Source organism: Anser anser, assembly GCF_964211835.1.
Source record: "Anser anser genome assembly, chromosome: 1".
NCBI classification, from domain to species: Eukaryota; Metazoa; Chordata; class Aves; order Anseriformes; family Anatidae; genus Anser; species Anser anser.
Window position 1 is genome coordinate 69,246,471 of NC_139720.1, and position 18,923 is coordinate 69,265,393.

The window sequence follows — 18,923 nt, forward strand, 5'->3', positions numbered from 1 at the left end:
AATCCTAAGTGATGTTCTTATGTCAGCTACACTTATGACACAATGCAAGGTACATTTACATTTCTGTACACAACACTATGGAAATCATGTGTTTTTACAAGCTCTTATAACCTCTGAATATCTAGACACTTTGTAAACATAAGCCAATTACAGATGGGAAACCATCCAAGCAGCAATAGGTAATATATGAGTGATATGTTGTTAAAAATAACATTAAACTTTCCAACAAACGGGAGTGAGGATAAAATAAGAAACTAATAATGGATAATAGATAGGTCTGAAATACATAACATTAGTTTGTTTTCACTTTTTATCAAACAAATTAAAAATTAACTAAGCTTACCCTTACTGACAGAGACATTGGCTTACTGTATCTTCCCACATTGTATGGGTTAAATGTTGAACTGCGATTTCTCAGGAATTCTGGTTTCAGAATATAGCCACAACCACCATTGTCTAGGAATTTTCCATTTTGCAATTCCATTTGTACTCCTGGGGTCTGGAAATTTAAGGCCACTAAAAAATAAATAAATATATATTTTAAAGAATAACAATTGACACCATTTTATAAACCAACTCTCTGACAATAATATTCAAATCAAGAGCAAAAGAGTTTAAAATATGTATACTTTTCATCTCATGTTAGATGCTGCTTCTTCTCTTAGACATAGCAGTATTCAATAATGAATGATTCATATGCAAAAAGAAGTGCAAAAAGATGTGTTGTGTTTTCACTTTTCCTTATAAGTTAAACCTCAAAGAATAAGAAATGAGAGTTCTTTTTCTCTCCACAAGGACTAAATTCACATGATAGAGTTTCTACAGAAGCAATAGCCAGGACACTGGACCTGTTTGCAAAGTTCTGCTATGGAAGGCAAAACCATAGGATTATAACAAACTTTAGTTAAGGTCCAGAAGTTGTCTCACAACCATATCAGCCTGAAGAATCATAGAATCATGGAATATCCTGAATTGGAAGGGACCCACAAGGATCATGGAGTCCAACTCCTGGCTCTGCACAGGACCACCCAAAAACCAGACCCTACGTCTGACAGTGTTGTCCAAATGCTTCTTGAACTCCGGCAGTATTAGTGCTGTGATCACTTCCCTGGGGAACCTGTCCCAGTTCCCGACCACCCAAGAAGATCAAGAAGCTTTATTTTAGTATTAGCATATGCAGTGCAAATACATATACGTTTATAGACTTAGAAGCAATTTTAAAAGTGTTCATAAATTTATGTGAGGAAACCCTTTGAGCTTGTCTCCAGTGCTGATGGTTATCGGTAGTATACACGTGACAGATTTTCCTTTTCTTGGCAGCTCAAAACATTACTGGTTTACTGCAGCAACTATAATGAAATAGCACACTTCTCATCAACATGATATTATAATTCATGAGATAAAACCAACACTGAAATCGACCTGTTTAATGAAATTTTCCCCTATTCCAGTACATTGGAGCATCCTGTCACATTCAAAATAGAAAATGCACAAGTCAAATTGGTGAAGCGATAACATGATAAGTGTTAAATAGAAAATGATAAAAAGTCATTTACTTGTTGGCTTGGCAGGAAAAAAAAATGAAGACTTTAAGTAGTACAAGTGACTCCTAATAATAATTCAGGAAAAGGACCTTATTATGTGATTATGTGTTCTCATGAGATAATATAAATCTATTGAATGAATGTGTAGCATAATTCAGAAATTCTTATCTCCTGTGGAAAATGCAGGAAATTTGGCTGTGTTTCACTGAAAAAAAAAAAAAATCACTGCTTTAATGATCCTTTTAAAAACCTCTGTATTAAACAACACAGACAGCAGTAGATCTGCAGAGTGAGGCAGCTGGTAGTAAGGACCTAATATTTTCATTACACTTGTTTTTGGTAGGGTTTCTTCAGAGGAGCTCTAGCCTGGTCCCATGGACTCAACACCAATTAATGGCTGGAATGGTCCCAGAATGCATCCTCTGTTTCATCTGAAACGAATCCTATCTGAGCAAGGTATGATTGCTCTGCAACATGAACTGCTGTGCAGTAAGTAGGAACAACTGGGAAACTTGTTTAAAAAACAACATTGACAACAATAACACATGCGCTCTTGATTTGAACTGCATGCTAATGAAGGCACTTGCATAGATTCTGTGGCAATATGCAAAGGAACTTTAAGCCTATTTTACCTTTGACAGCAGAAACTAGGCTAAAATATTCATATTGTCCAGTGCACTCTATAAACATGTTACCTTTTTTTTTTTTTTTTAATAGGGCAAGTACTCTTGTGGCATAGTTTTGGCAGTGATTCACTATTTGTTCTTATGACTCAACACACCTTCCAGAAACAGACTTAAATGCATTTCTGTAAGACCCTTGTTAAATGGCAATGTAGTTATCAAATGCATTGATTCAAGCAATGCAGTGGATTCTATAGAGCTGCAACCCTGAAGGCTCCTTGAAGCCTACATCCTGGCATGATTTACAGATAACTCAAGATCTCTCAGTCCATAGGTAATTCCTAGACCACAGTTTCAGAATAAGAGGTTTAAAAAATGTGACTGAAATAAGGTAATTCGAACAGTCATGGCTTCAAATAGCAGCAAAAAATAAATGTATTTGTAGCTTCCACATGATGAAACAAATTACATGATTGCACATAATGAGACTGTTGCTAAATTTGTCAAGCTTCATAAGCTACTAAGCAGGAAAATCTGATTTAACAACAGAAACAAGCAAAGGAGAATACTTTATGTTTAATCATATTAGCAAAATTACTTCACACAAGTGAAGGTCAATGCTATTATGGGCTGGTATCTTCAAACATCAACACTATATTTTTACTTAATTTAATTTTACCTTAGAATAATTTAAAAACTCACTGAATAGTAGTTTTAATCTACCTACTGATTTCCTTGTATTGAAAGTTGTAACCTGATTAAAGTAAGTAAATGCAAGATTCTGTGTTATATTCTCTGAAATACATACCTCTACTACAACTGTTTGTAAGGTTCATAGCTGCCTGGGGTCTCCTCAGAAAATGCTTTGTTATACTGGTGTTTTACAGTTTTTCATTTTAATCAGATGCAGTTATAACCCTTCTTGAGAAATGGCAAAGTTCATATATTAAAGCCTATGTTTTCCATTGCCTAGCAGTGCGGTCTTAGCAATCTCTTTCTGCAAGGAAGACTGAATTTCTACCCAATGTTTCATCTCAGTTTTGCTGAATTCAAGAATAGAACTTGTAGTAACATGCTTTGTGCTGCTGTTTTATTTAATGGTAGAGATTTTTAATGCATTTATAAAGCAAAAGATGAAATAATCCCTAATACAGAGAGGAATACAATGGGTATATTTCGTTCCAACTCTTTCTATCAAGAAACAGTTAACTGAATTAATTCCTGCAACTAATTGCAGAACTAAGCACAATCTAAATAGTCAAATCCAACACTTTCTATATGTACTACCATTCAAGACATAATTAAGTTTTAGACTAAAAGCAACAGCTTTTGAAAACCAAAGTGAAAACTGGTGATCTTAGATTTCTAAGTTACTATGATTTGAAGGCAATTGAGGAAAACTGCGTGTCTTTTGCCTGTATTTGAGATGCTGTCTCTCAATTAATATTCCTATTTCAACTTGAATTGACATTTTTATTTTTTATTCTTTTCTTCCTGGTACTATTAGCTGCTGCAACCCTGAGGTTTAATATATTCTCTGCATTTAAAATGGAAGATTTTAAAATGGATAAGTACACATTTATCAAGAATTTTCCCTAAAATGAGCTACTTAATTGTATTTTATGCCATTTAAATCCATCTCAAAATATCTGAATTCTATGCAAACTCCAAAAATATCATATGCAAAAAGCACTCAGTGCCGATGTTCCTATCCCCATGATTTACTTCACTCATTTGAGTCTAAAGAGATATAATACATCACACTTCCAACCCTTTGATCAGTCTTTTTGCTATCTTCTCACTTCTTTCAAGTTGTCTGCTTAATGGGCTGCTCACAATAAGTGCTATACTCCAGGAAAAGACTCATGAAGGCCAAATAGCAGCAGAACCATCTTCTGTGTCTTAGATATCCAAGATTTGAAGTGAGTTCCACAGACTAGGAAACACTGTGAAAACAGGACCACATCCTAATGATCTGGCTTATTTCATCATTGGTTATGAGATGATATATGACTGGATTTGAAGATATCTCATGTATTCCATGTTAGCACTCCCAGCTGGGCATTGACTTTATCCTCTCTTCTCCCATGTGACTCACAGCTGGACCCAACACATTAATGTCCAAATATACAGAAATATTTTCATAAATCTTTACATGACTGGATAGTCCATATTACTTTTTTTTTTTCCAGTGATGTATGTGTCTTTTAAAAGATTGCATCCTCACACTGAATAAAAATCATGCTAAGTATGATTCTAACTGAGTAAGATCAAAATGTGGATGAGAAGGGAGGACATTCAGTCATCAAATTACTTTGAAACCAACTGCAGACATTCGATGTAAGGATAAACCATAACATGATGACAATTTGTCAGCTGTTATGTATACCAGGAAGCAAACATGCGTTTAGCAGAAGCAGCATACACAACAGGAGGAACTCTATCAGTAGTGAAAAGATTCTGTCAAACTAAAATACAATAATACCTTCATCATCTGAACAATAAATATAAAACTAATTTCTAAGCCCTGTGCAAACGTTAACTATCACGGAATCCTCAAGTACGAAGAATATTTCCCTTTTAGTATATTGAAAATATTATTCAATCTACAATGCATCCTGGTGAAGTTTGCTCCAATGCATACTATAATACCCTGAAAACCCTTCTTACTAATGCCAGATGTACAGAAGATAATGTGTTCTATCACCAATAGGTAATAACACGTAATTCGGGAAAACAGTGGAACACACTGGTTTTTAAACATCTTTTCCATCTGGGTCTATCTGAGAAACTAGAAAAAAACATCCAGCATAATTAAGACTCTGACAAATTATGGCAGCCTCCTCAGGCTGTTCTGAGCCTGAGCGTTACTCGCTATTGTGGTCCTGCCTTGACATGTCATGCTGATTTCCGTTGCATTCTCCGGGTGCTTGTAAATTAAGGCTGGTAGAAACACCATCCGAAGTCAGTCTTTTAAATATCCTCCACATCCCCTTTGCCCTAGGCTTAATGAGTTATTGTGTTGTGTGTCGTTTTTTTTTTTTAATCTTTATGGTGCTTCAACCCTCTCGCCAAACTAGTGAATGGGTGAGATCCCATCCAAACTTTATGAACAAGTCTGACTGCCTACCACAAAAAGAAAAGTATCCAAGGATTTGTTTCCTTACCACACTCTTCACTCAGCAGTATAAATTTTGACATACCAACTATATCTCATCTCTTTTTTTGATCAAGGAATTTGGTTAAACTGTATGTATTTCTTCTTCTTACAGAATAAAACAAGCTTTAGCTATTCAGTCAGAAATTATTATTTCTAGCTTTACTTACCACATAATGCTTATCACTTTGCATTTTGAAATGGATGCTCTCATTCTACAGAAACTTAATTTATGAATGACTCTCATCATAAGGTATTCTGCTGTAGTAAGAGCAAACTGAGTGACATGCATAACTGTCAGACACATCATGCTCAGCATATGCAAACAGTCAGCCTGACTTTATTGTCTTTGGGCCAATTCAATGCTGTTGCTCTACAGACATTGTCATCAGAAATGTTATGAATTCATTCTAATGCTTATAATTGCTGATGTTGTTCCTACATAATTACACATAGCTCTACTGGAAAATAGATATCAGGTGATTAAAAATCATCCATTGTCCATTACCCAAGAATATCTATAACTGGTTTCAATTAGGGATCCTTTCTTGTGAGGTTCTCATGGGAAAAGTAACTAATGCATTTCTGATAAACTATCAAATCTAAAATCTATTTTTTAAATGTATTTATTTAATTAGCGTGTCAGACTGGAAGTTACACTTCAGTGTAAGTCTCAGCATCTTTTGGTTGTCATCGCATTTACTTCACACATGAAGTAGGTACTTTTTGAAAATCATTATTTAAATTTGCTTGCTTTGTGTTTCTTGGTATAACACAGTACACTATCAGCTTCCCTTCCCTGTTTCAGTCTGACTTTCTAACACAGCATTTAGAGCAAGGTCAGCAAGGAGTTCAGAGGCCATTGTGTCCCTGCAGTTTCTTCTGTCGTTCTTTTAAATTGACTAGATCTCAGGTAAATTATTTAGTGTTCCATTAGTTTTCTGCAGTTGTGGATTTAGTGAAGATAGCTGGACAAAAATATTTTCATCAATGCTGCCAACAAAATGCTGACAGATGAAATTTGTGTGTTTCTTTGCTTTTAAGTTACAGCATTTATTACCCCCTTCAAAAAAAAAAAAAAAAAAAAAAAAAAGGCACAACTGTCTAAAAAGAAGCAGGCTTCAGAGTAACCAAGACCTTTGTCATAAACATGGCAGTTTCAATCTTAATTGAAAACACCTTCCAGCCCATGGATCCATACCAACAGAAAGGTAAGTGTATTTAAATGGCTTCATTTATCAGGGAGATATTATTCTACCTAACTCGTCTATACATGACTTATCTGCCCTGCTAGAGCTAGTGAGTATCTAGTCAATGAAGTTTAAGTGACAATGTAACAAAAAGTGGGTCCATACTTTAGTATGAGATTAATCATGTCCCTGGAGTCTGTAATTCTAATTGCTGTCCCATTAGCTTCGGAACATCTGGGAACAGACAGTAAGATGTGAAGAAAACCTTTTAGTTTAATTTCCATAAACCATTGCAGCCTGCGATCTATTATACCTGTAGATTTTTTTCAACTACATGACTTTGTTAATAATAAGCACACTTTGTTTGATATCATATTATCTTTCCAGAATAGACTATTCAACTGCATTGAGTAAGATTTAAATCATTTGTGCAAGATTTAACTTTCACTTCCTAAAGATGAATTTTTGGACTGCAAATTAGTAAGAAAGTAAAAACATAGCTACGTAATCCCTTTCTGTGAGCCAGCAGGTGACCTATGATGACTAGTCCTATCCTTGAAACCTCAACTGAGGTGGAGTGGGAAATGAAAAGATGCTTTTTTATGCTTTCTGCTTTCAGTCTTCCAGGGCGTTGGTTGTGCTGGGAGCTAGCAGGAAATTCTCTCCTGTCTTCCTTACAGAATCATAGAATCATTAAGATTGGAAAAGACTTCCATGATCATGTGGTCCAACAGTCCCCCTACCACCAATATTACCCACTAAACCATGTCCCTAAGAACCACATCTGACCTTTCCTTAAACACCCCCCCAGGAACAGTGACTCCACGACCCCCCTAGGGCAACCTATTGCAATGCCTAGCTACTCTTGGAGAAGAAACTTCTCCTATTTCCAACCTGAAAGCACACTCTCCATGACTCAGCTGTGGGATAAGACCACAGCAAGCCCAAACAAAGAACGAGCTCCAGACTGCAAGGATACCTGCCCAGAACAGCCTGGGTGTGTTTTTGCCATGAGGTGTACGATGTGTCAGATTCATCTCCTGCTTTTGAGCAGACGACCCATTTCAGTTTGAGGACAAAAATCTTTAACCAGTTCTGCAAACACAGCCAAGGTTTTGTTTAATGGATGGAGACTAACTATTAGACTTTTAGATGTAGAATGAACAAAGATGAAATACTGTGATGTGTCTGTCTTTCCCATGTCATAGACATTGTTTAGAGTTGTCATCTGCAAGGTTTTAAGGATCACAATGCTAGATTCAGAGTGCTCACTTAGTATCTAACTGCAATAACATGTACTGTGAAGAGCTGTTAAGGCATTCTAATAACTTAACCAGACACACAAATAAAAACATTAAAGCATGTCACTTCACAGATTGCACTAGAAATTCAAGCAGCAACAATTCAAAGCTATAATGCAATGACTACTATTTTTTTTTCAGATAGAGCATTATCAGTTGAAAAAGGCATGTTATAGAGCTAGCTTTGTACTTTTGCAGTGTTAGGAAAAAATTCAGTAGAAATCATAACCAAAAATAGAAAATGATCATACTGGTAAACTAAGCATGTTTATAAATAGAAAAAGTAGTATCTCACCATCTTTTAATTGGAAGAGTCTGTATTTTTCATTAAATTCTATTCCATTGTTTATAAATTCCTTTACTAAATTTGACACTCCATCACATATTCTAAAGGATATAGTGTTTATTGAGATTGTGGGAATATCTAAACTTCCTATGGCCAAACATAATTTGTTAAATCGATTTTAGGGGGAAAAAAAAAAAAAAAAAGAGAGAGAGCAGTTCTGTTGTCTCTAGTTTTGCCATTTTTCCTGAGAGAAAGCTAAATACAGTTTGTATACAATTATGTAACAACAGAAAATTCCAAAGTAAATTAGTGAACTTTTGCTCTCTGTTTTATTTAAGATGCTTTCCAAAATCTGTCTCATCTTTAAGTTTTCACTCACTCACAATCCTAGTTAAGTCAAACTGATGGTCAGTTCCATCTGCACAGGTGAGATATACCAAGATCTGAATAAATGGTTTTCATTTCCCTAAATAGCTTTAGAGGTTACATTCAAAACTATGTAGAGAGTTCTTTTTCACTTATTTTTTCATGCAATAATTTTTGTCATAAAATTGCACACAAAATTTAGCCACACGACAGATGTGATAAAATTGCTAAGCTGCATTTCAATCTCACACACCAAAACAAAACCTTCGATAAAAAATTCCATCATACAAGCAGTGGAACCTTCACAATAGCATATAAATTTTTATGAGTGCTTCAGAAAACATATGCTCTATACCGGCTCTTCTAAAAAAAAATCCTGTACCTGCCATACTGTGGCTTACTTACAGAATTTTTTGGTCAGTACTGTGGATTGCTGTGATATATGAGAAAACATTTTCTACTGCATGAATGAAAAGGACATATTCAAAAGGATATTTAGTTTTTCCTCTTTTTATGTTTCACTGAGGTTTTGTTTTGGTTTGTTTGTTGTTGTTGCTTTTTTGTTTGTTTTATTTTGTTGTTTTGGTTTTTTTTTTTGCTTTCCTTTTCTCAACCAATATAAAACAATTGATATCTGTTTATTTAAATAACTGTCCTGAAATTTCTTTCCATGCATAAATCCTTACTTTCCATTTCATTTAGTAAATAAAAGGGAGATATGGATATGCCAAACCAGTTCTTTCCAGTGCTACACTGCAGCTGTATGCAGGAGGCATACTAATTTTTCCAGACTATAAAAAGTTATTGTGGGTATTTTTCTCCATAAGACCTCTTTGTTCACAAAACCTATCCTGTTCTTACAAGACTCAATTTTCAGAGAATGGGCACTGAGTGCACAGTGATATGGAAAAGCGATTTTGTGGGAACTCTGTGCTTTTTACTGTGGTTTTTAACTCGTCTTCCTCTGAAAATTAGGTTTACACAATTACATAATTCTCATCGTCAGTCCCAGCAAATCTTGAGCCTGTTGGCTCATTCCATCCCGGTTTAGCAGAGTGCCAGACTGCTCCGAGTTAATATGTTGCAACCAGTTTAGAGAAAATTGATGGCAAGATACAGCAGAGTGCACTGTTTGGGGTTTATCAGCAATGAAAGTGAAGGGATTACTCAGATCTCATCATTTACAAGATGCAGAGGACTGGAAGGCAGTATTATATTGAACAAAACCTATGATATTTATCTGCCCAGCCAGAACACTTACAGATGTTAGAGGAACTTAAAGGTAAGAGGGAAGGTTAACCTAGCAGGTGTGTGGAGAGTTAAAGGAACTGAGGAAGGGTAACGGGACAGGAGAAATCTGAAAATCCCATGGACTGGAGAGAATACTTACATGGATGGGATAGAGTGCGATGGTAGGGGGACAAAGGGGTTTGTGGGATATATGAACACAGGACAGACACAGAAATTAAAACATCTGAGTTAAATCAGAGGAAGAGCATCAGCAGAAGTTTCACTGAGTGAAATTTTGAGAGCTGCATTTTGGAGTGCAGTCCCATTTCTGCCAAATGGTTATCTAAAACAGATTAGGGAATCAAGACTGGATCTGGCATGGCTTAGAAATGATATATGTGAAGACTTGTAATCAGCTTATTCCCATGAGAAAAATGTTTCTTAAATGAAGATGCAAGTGATCTGACCAAGAGGGCAGATCTAACCACTTCCTGCATATTTTTAATTCTTCCAGGAAGGGGTTCAAAGCTGCTGTACAGCAAAAATCATATGTTTGGCATACAAATCTTTAGAATGACTTTGCATTAAAGTATACCATGAGTTAATGGTCAATGTAATCATTATGAGAGACTTCAGTCCTGTCTGAGATCTAACAAATGGATATTCTTTAAAGAGATTGTTGCTGAGATTTAAAGGCTAGAAATAAAACTAGTAAACTGCAGTATGATAAGCCCGAGAGATGATTCAATTCAGAAGTAAGGACCTCAGGCCAGTGCTTCCTCTAAGCATGAAACAAACTTACCAGTTTCTAATAGCAATGCAGATAGTACAGAGCACAACCACAAGTAAATAATCCCACAATAACAAGACATCAAGTTCAGTGAAGATTAACCTCAAAGACAGAATATAATGAAACCAATTTCAAATGGTATGGTAATGGCAAGATACTTCCAGCAATAGCATAGCCCAAGACCAAATCTGTACCATAAATAAACATCCATAACAGCACAGATACAAACAAAATTTATACTAACTAGTAATTTTTTACTCCCAGTATGGCTGTTAAATTATACCGCAACACAACAGTGAGGATGGGAAGCAGAATTTGTAACAATGAGAGAATTATGGGGGGTCTGAGTCCACTTCAGTTCTTTCACCGAACAGCCAGCACTGAGTGGAGAAATTCATGCAACCTCCCTAGTCATTGCTTCCTACACTACCTCAGCTGTGCAGCACTGACTGCATGGCCTAGCTTGGTTATGGGGACAGCAAAAAGTAAGGAATTTAGGTTTGGGGCTGTCCTCCACTGCTTGCAGTCAAGGCCACAGGAGTGGGAAGAGCAATCTCTCAGTGACAGCTGTGGCATGATGCTCCTTCCAAGTAATGCAACTGTAGAAGAGTAATTGGGGATACAGTATAATATTAATGTGCATGATTGATTGGAAAAAGCACACTATTAAAATCAGTTCTGAGAAGGTAACTTGAAACAGAAGGCATTTTGATGCTGAGAAAGGAAACATGTCAAAAAGGAAGCCTTTTGTAAAGGTTCCCATGAGCTCCAGGGCCCTACAGGAGAGTGAAAGCTGTGCCTCTCTCTGTATGAGTGTGCATTGTATTGCAATAAAGTGAGACCATCCCTTTCACTTCTCAAAACTGGCAGCCTATGGCAAACTGCCCTGCTCACCTCACAGTCTCCCTGAGGTGGCCTTGCTATAGTTAAAATAAAAGACAGAATATATATACAGCTGCAAAAAACTGCTCTCTACTTCATCCAAGGCTGAGGAAAGTGTAAAAAATTGACTTAGAGAAACATTTTGTAACTGAAATTGTTTAAACTGAAGAACAAAAAGATGATGCCACTGAAAGGGGGAAAGTGCTTAAAGGTGAGAGGATTTTCCAAGCCTGCTGAGGAGAGAATTCATGCCTAGTTTTAACACCTTCAAATTAAAAACTAACGAACTGAAGAGAAAATAAGTTATTGCTATTTCATTGCTCAAGGAACAAACATACTTTGAAATACATTGAAAATGGAGACACGGAATTTACTTTGCATGTACACAATCACTGAAGACAGTGGCAGCTGTGCCTTGGTATTCTGATGATCAGAAGTGTTTGAGTCCTTCTTTGCAGTAGCATATCATAATCTGGGAATTCTTGACACCAACAGTAATTGTTGTGCCCACAGCTCCTGCATTGCTGCCCCTCCAGTCACACAAAACCACTGGCAGTCCAGCAGATGGCTCAGATGAGGATTTCATTACTGTGTACATTCCTAGATCACACACATATACCTTTCCATCACCTCTTGTAATTTAATGCTATAGGGTTACCTTAGCCAAAAGCAAAAGCAATTGCATTCCAACAACTCCTACATTTAGCTAAACAAGCAGCAGCTTCTATTCTCCACAGGGAGTGCTAGACCTCAGTTGAAAATGAATTAAATAATAATAAAAGTGGAAAATAAGAAAGGCAGAAAATAAATAAATAAATAAATAAGCTACCACTCCCATGTTATCCTATAAACATGCTCTGGTGATAGCTTAGCCACAGCTGACAAATAAGCAGAGGTTATGGAGTTTGATTAATACAGATTGCAAAAGAATGTAATCCATTGTAATTTTCTTCATAGGAACATTGCATTTTTTTTTTCTTGTTCTGGAAGTACACTGCTTAATGAGCAGTGTGCTCACTTCTACCTCTAAAACTAAGGTAACATAGTTAACGTAATAATTTCACCCCAAGCAGACAGGCAGTAAAATATGAATTATTCTTTAGAGTCTCCATGCAGACAGCCACAAAGAAATATCACAGAATTATTAATAAAAAATGAAGTTATATGAAGTAAAATAAGAAAGTTATATCTTAGCTCATGAAAGTTGTTTATATATGTTTTCACTACAGTGTTTCATAAGATTAAATCATGCTTCATTTAGTCTTAGAGCTGGGAGTAGTACAAACCAAGGTTCAAAGCTTAATAATGTTGTATTATTCTTAACAGTGTTTTTCTCGGTATTCAATAGAACACAAAATCAAAAAACAGTAGTTTAAAGGAATTGATGAACTACAATAATTTGGAAAGTTTGGCATGTGACTACAGCTATTTAAAAAAAAAAGATATTTATAATTAGTTAGAACATAATTGAAATTAATTACAAAAATATATAATTGAAAATAATATTCCTCTTCATTATTCTATATCAGAATTCCCGGATTCTGGGATGTAAAAATTACCTAAATATGTAGACAGAAGGAGAAGTCTAGCCAGTGAGGGAAAAATATGTAACTTATATCTCACAAAAAATATTATGGAAAGGAAAAAAATCTTTTATCTCTATAGTCTCTGCAAAGCCTTGGATGCAACCGTCTGCAAATGTACATACCCATTTGACACCCCACATTCCAGAACTCTTGAGGATTATAATTTGAAGAATTTGCTCTTGTCCCTTTGGGGTAGATTCTTGTAATGAATCGTGAAGTATGTGAAACAAACTCATTACCTGAAAAACAGAATGATAAAACTTTGGTAAGACAAACTTTAAAAAAAAAAAAAAAAGAGAGATCATATTGGAATAAATAATAAGAAAAATATGATAATCTGATCCAGCTTTTGTGTGTGTGTGTGCTTTTTTGCTTTTTTGCTTTTTTTTTTTTTAACATTTCATGGCATTTCTACACAATACAGTAGTGTATGTGACACTTTGAGATATGTTTAAAATCCTATTTTTAAACCTTAAAATATGGAAGTATAGTGCAGATTATTGTTAAAAGTTCAATAACTGAGGATCATTCCTTCAGGGAAATATTCTGTTTCTTTACCTTTTTATTAGCTAAATACACATCTTTTACACTAAAACCCACTACATCCCCTGGAAAATAGGAAAGACACAAAACAGGAAATTTGTTTAAAAGCCCACTCAGTCTTGAATTGTTCACTTGAAAAAAAAAAAAAATCTATCCTAAAACAATTTAAGCTTGATTGCTGTTTTGAGGTTTAAGGAAATTGAATGAATAATCTCAACACCAGTGAGCAGTACTTTTCTAAAATATACTAATTGGCTACTTTGTAATCTTCAGAAGATGTTGACTATTCAAGTCAGTTGAATTTCTTGCTCCTAGCAGTGTTCCTTCCCCTCCAAAAAAGTCATAAACCACTGAGATGTGGAAAACCTAGAATGATTTCTATCTAAACTATTCCAGTTAAGTGATTAAATAGAAAACTTTACACTTTTAGGATCACCATTCTGATACTTTCCATCCTCTCCCTGCTCCTTTATTTTAATACAAAATACTTTGAGATTTACGAGATTGCTAGACAGACCAGAGAGAACTTTGACTATGAACAGCTGGCAAAAATGCCATTCAGCACCATTCACCTAACCAACCATCGATTCATCCCCACAGAGAAGTGAGTGGCAGCTGGACTGGTCCTAAATGAATGGGCTTGTGGCAGACTTCATTCTCATGTTCTTAATACTCCCTGAAGACTTCCAGCAGACAGCTGGAGTTAAAACAGCAGAAGCTGCACCAAATGGAAATATCCCAACACAGAAGGAGTTTTGAATAATCCAGCTTGGCCTGTGTGAAAGATGTGGTGCAATGGAACAGACTGCTTGCTATGGGGTTTATTCATTCGTTCATGTGATTTCTTTTATCTGCAGTTATCATCAGAGACAGGGGTACTGCATGCTCGACTTCATTGAGGACTACAAACCATGTAAGGAGAAAAAAAACTGTTCCTTACATTTTCAAGTATTGACTGTAACTTTTAGTTAATTTGATGGAGGAAAAAATGAATCAAAAGGTATTCATGAATTTTGTATACTGTGTAAATATTTGTTCTTATAAAACTACATGAAATTAAAACAACTTTGAATTTCAAATTTGCTCACAAAACCCACTGAAAACATAAAAATGCAGTTCAAATGATGAGGTATTTCTAAAACAATCTTATAGAAACAACCAAATAAAATTGGACAGTGTGCATTTCATAAAGATTTCTAACCCTTCCAATTCCTAAGCAATGAACCGTAGCAACATCGTAACATTTATGTGGTTAAATCAAAAGAAATTACCTGAATGTTTAACAAATTTTCGTGCTTTAACCTCTCCAATTGAATTATTTTCATAGCACTTCTGATTAGCTAGTGAATGCTCGAAGCTTACAAACTTCTCAGATTTGGTATAAATCACAAGGTCTGACAACTCAATGGCAATCTTTATCTTCTTCATCTAATAATCATAATATGAAATAATGTGAGAACAAAAAAAAATCACAATAATGTGTATGTCATGATTATTCTTAACAATTCAGAAGAAGCATCACGTTAGATGCACAAAGCATGGGAAAACATCACAATTAATATCTATTTTAGCTTAAGATATGACTTTTCATAGTAAGAGGTGATCCAGTCAGAGACAAAAAAGGTTATTGTCCCTGTGTTCATCACAGTAAATGTGGAGTGAATGGAGGGATGCTTTCAGGGCTTCCTGGTGCAGTGCTGGACAGCTGTTCGAAAGCCTTAATATTTCCCTGTTTTTGAGACTGGTATATAAACTAAAGTCATTTTTCATGGCTTTTTGCAGTACTCATTTAAAACATATGTCCAACTTCATATTCCTAAATACATAAAGTGTTAGGAAAGCTATACTGGTAGGAAGTACTTGGAGAAAGAAAAAAAGGAGACAGCATTTATGTTGATAACACAAACTCAACTATAAAAAGGAGATATCAGGAGAATATTTTACCACGTCAAGCAAATCAGTCATAGGTACATTCCTCTATGTATTGCTCTGAAGTCACGTAAACTCTGTTCTTCTTAATCAAGATGGAAAGTTCTCTAGCCAAAGTCTTTGTTTAGTCTTACTTCATTACCAAAGCAAGCAAAATCAAAGGCTGGTGTACAGTGGAAGTGACTTGAAAATTTTACAAGCATTTTACTTCTTAAACTGAGGTACTATGTGACCTCTTCATTTGACTTAACATGTACGAGCCAATCAGTGGTAGTAGCCAGAAAAGAGCTGCTGATGTTAATAATGTTTACATTCCATTTCAGCTTTTGAAAGCAAGTTCTCATCTGACATAATAGTAGGAATTGCCAACTCACGGCTCTTAAACCACACAGAATTTAAGCATGTTACTTATTCTGGTGCTACATCCCAAGAGGAGCAATAGGAGTCTACTGTCACAGAACTCCTGAATAATGTAACTCTCTGGATGTGGAAAACAGTGATGCAGCCAAAGCCTACACTGTCACTAGAGTATCTCAGGTGTGGATTTAAATATTCTTGTGCCCTCCTAATAGAGCAATGGAGTGGGACCCCAGAATAAATACTCCCAGTCCAATAGAGTGGGACTCCAGACACCATGTTCTCTTCTGCCTGTGAAATGTGGCATCTCTGGTTGCTACTGGTCAAGATGTATGTGGTATATGTTCTGGTCTGTAACATGATATTACAAATATATGTGACCCTCTTATCCAGAAATTTGTTCTTCCCTGTTCAGAGGATTTCATCCTTCCACAGAATTTTTCCTTGCTATATCTCCATACCAGGCGGAAAGAGAAAGAAACAAAAATCTTGAAATTCAAATCACTGAGAGAAAAAAAAGACACTGAGGAATCCACTGCCTCTCAGCAAAATGCTGATTTCTGAGGAGCATTGCCAGTCTATCTGTATTCATATAATCATAGCATGATTTACAAAGATGTCTGGATATTAGGTGCTTCCTGCCTGCTTAAAAACTTGAAGAAAGCAGTTTGAAAGCTGGTGAAGCGATGGGTTTCCACGGTAGAGAGCTACTATTTGGTTAACAAAATGAGTAAGTTCAATTTGACTATCAGAAAGAAAATTACATCCAATTTTTATAGTGTCTCTTTCAGAAGTAGTATTTAATGTTAAGTCTTTACATAATAAATGTTAAAATACCTTTTCTATTATAAAAAGTGCTTAAAAACGTTCTAGTGCAACCAGAAGTCTACACCTAACTTCATGCATAAATTCAGAAGAGAACTGGGGAATACGGGAGCTGTTCAAAATCTCCAAGACAGACTGGTGGACTGCAGGGTAGAACAGAAAACTGTGTCCTTCATCATCAGGAACCACTATAAGTGTCCTTGCAAAGTTACAGGAGGACCTTGGGACCAACAAGAAAGGTGGGCCTATTGTGTTAGTGAGCACCCAGGATGAGCAAAAGACTTGAAAATGAAAAATGCAGAGGCATTTTGTATGGTAACACAGGGAAGGCTTTCTTTGTTGTTGAATACTAAAATATGCTCCAGTTGGAGTGTCGTGAAACAATCAGGAAAACTCCAAAACCTTGATCTGGAAATAATTATTTCAAAACATATTACTGTAAGTAATTTTAAAGCCTGCTTTTTAAATGGAGTCTCTATTCTGAGATATAAGGTATATTCCTTCTTAAAATAAAATAAAATAAAATAAAATAAAAACAGGCCGACACAGAGCTATGTGTTTTCTAAATTAAATCAAGATGGGTGTTTTTTACCTTTGCCTTTTTTCGGGGTAGGGATGAAGGTCTATTTACACTTTTTCTTTTTGAGGAATCACTCTTTTGCTGAAGAGGGGCTTTCTCATCAGTCTCATCTTCTTCTGATGTATATTCCTCTTCAAAAATTTCCCCTGTCTCACCATGACTGTCCTGACCTTTCCTGAGCATAGTTTCCTCAATTGTCCCAACTTTCTTATTTTTTACCAATATTTTGAATTTTAATGCCTGTAGAAAAGAGATTAAATAATAGTAACTAGAATTATGTGTGGATGAATTGTAGATCTTCATATCTAGACATGTCAAGATATCTTGTTTAACCCCCTTTCAAAGCTGTTTATTAAGTATAATGAAGTGAGGTAGCACAAAGCAGTGAATATAGTTATAAATGATGCAGTTTTCAAAAGCAAGTAAACCAAACAGAAACAGAGACTGGGGAGCTAAATAAATAATAGAATGTGAATATCTAACCACAGAACAGGAAAAAAAAAAAAAAGAAAAAAAAAAAAGAAACCTCTCTCCACCACACAGATATTGAAACTATGATCAAGATTAAGGTAAGAAGTGTCAGAGGTGATGACCAGTTAAAACACAGGAATTATATTTATTTATTTATTTATTTATTTTACTAAGTGTGAATTCATTTTTATATGTAGACATATAGACGTTTATTTTACCTTCATTTGAAGATTATTTTTTGTTATTCTAACTGCTAAAAAATGCTATTTGATTAGTACATTAGTGCACATGTATTTAACACATTAATTTAAAACTTTTGGTATTATGTTATTATTGTTGAGAATGGAGTCATGCTGAGCTTACCTATTCAGGCAAATTAACAGAGCTTGGTAATTTGTTGCCTGAGGCTTTTCTCTGTTTTATGTCATATCTAACGGACATGTTTCATATGAAGCTGAGAGGACTGAGATTACTATCACTTTTGCTAGAGAAAGTAAAGACCTCTAGTCCATCCAGTAGTTAGTCACCTATCAATAGGGGTTTTCAGAGACTATTAACTTGGAAGTAGAATTTTCTAACAGCATCTTATTCAACCAGCATAGTGCTTTGAAAAGCTATACAAATCTTTATAACCATTAGTAAGTTGAATGCTGAAGATATCTCTCATTTTTCTCTGTACACAATTGCTATGACGTTGCACAGCCTTTTTTAAAAAGAATCATCTGAGTATCCAGACATGGATATAGGGAAACGTTCTGCAATTAAATGAAAAGCTAGTTCACAGCATATAGTGCTCAAATCCATGAGTTTTTGGGGAGGAAAGAAGAAAAAGGAAGGGAAGGGAAGGGAAGGGAAGGGAAGGGAAGGGAAGGGAAGGGAAGGGAAGGGAAGGGAAGGGAAGGGAAGGGAAGGGAAGGGAAGGGAAGGGAAGGGAAGGGAAGGGAAGGGAAGGGAAGGGAAGGGAAGGGAAGGGAAGGGAAGGGAAGGGAAGGGAAGGGAAGGGAAGGGAAGGGAAGGGAAGGGAAGGGAAGGGAAGGGAAGGGAAGGGAAGGGAAGGGAAGGGAAGGGAAGGGAAGGGAAGGGAAGGGAAGGGAAGAGAAGGAAAGGAAAGGAAAGGAAAGGAAAGGAAAGGAAAGGAAAGGAAAGGAAAGGAAAGGAAAGGAAAGGAAAGGAAAGGAAAGGAAAGGAAGGGAGGGGAGGGGAGGGGAGGGGAGGGGAGGGGAGGGGAGGGGAGGGGAGGGGAGGGGAGGGGAGGGGAGGGGA

The 18,923-nt window shown here is 36.0% G+C and overlaps 1 protein-coding gene across 1 annotated transcript in view; it reads right to left on the bottom strand.

Annotated features, from left to right (window-relative positions):
* PLCZ1 (phospholipase C zeta 1) overlaps window positions 1–18,923 on the bottom strand; it is a gene marked incomplete at its 5' end in the record, with an annotated part of 53,206 nt that overhangs the window by 9,244 nt on the left and 25,039 nt on the right. The window contains 4 exons of the mRNA XM_083815137.1: window positions 344–516; window positions 13,078–13,194; window positions 14,770–14,926; window positions 17,202–17,429. Coding sequence (XP_083671263.1) covers window positions 344–516; window positions 13,078–13,194; window positions 14,770–14,926; window positions 17,202–17,429 — 675 coding nt within the window. The remainder of the gene's footprint in view (window positions 1–343; window positions 517–13,077; window positions 13,195–14,769; window positions 14,927–17,201; window positions 17,430–18,923) is intronic.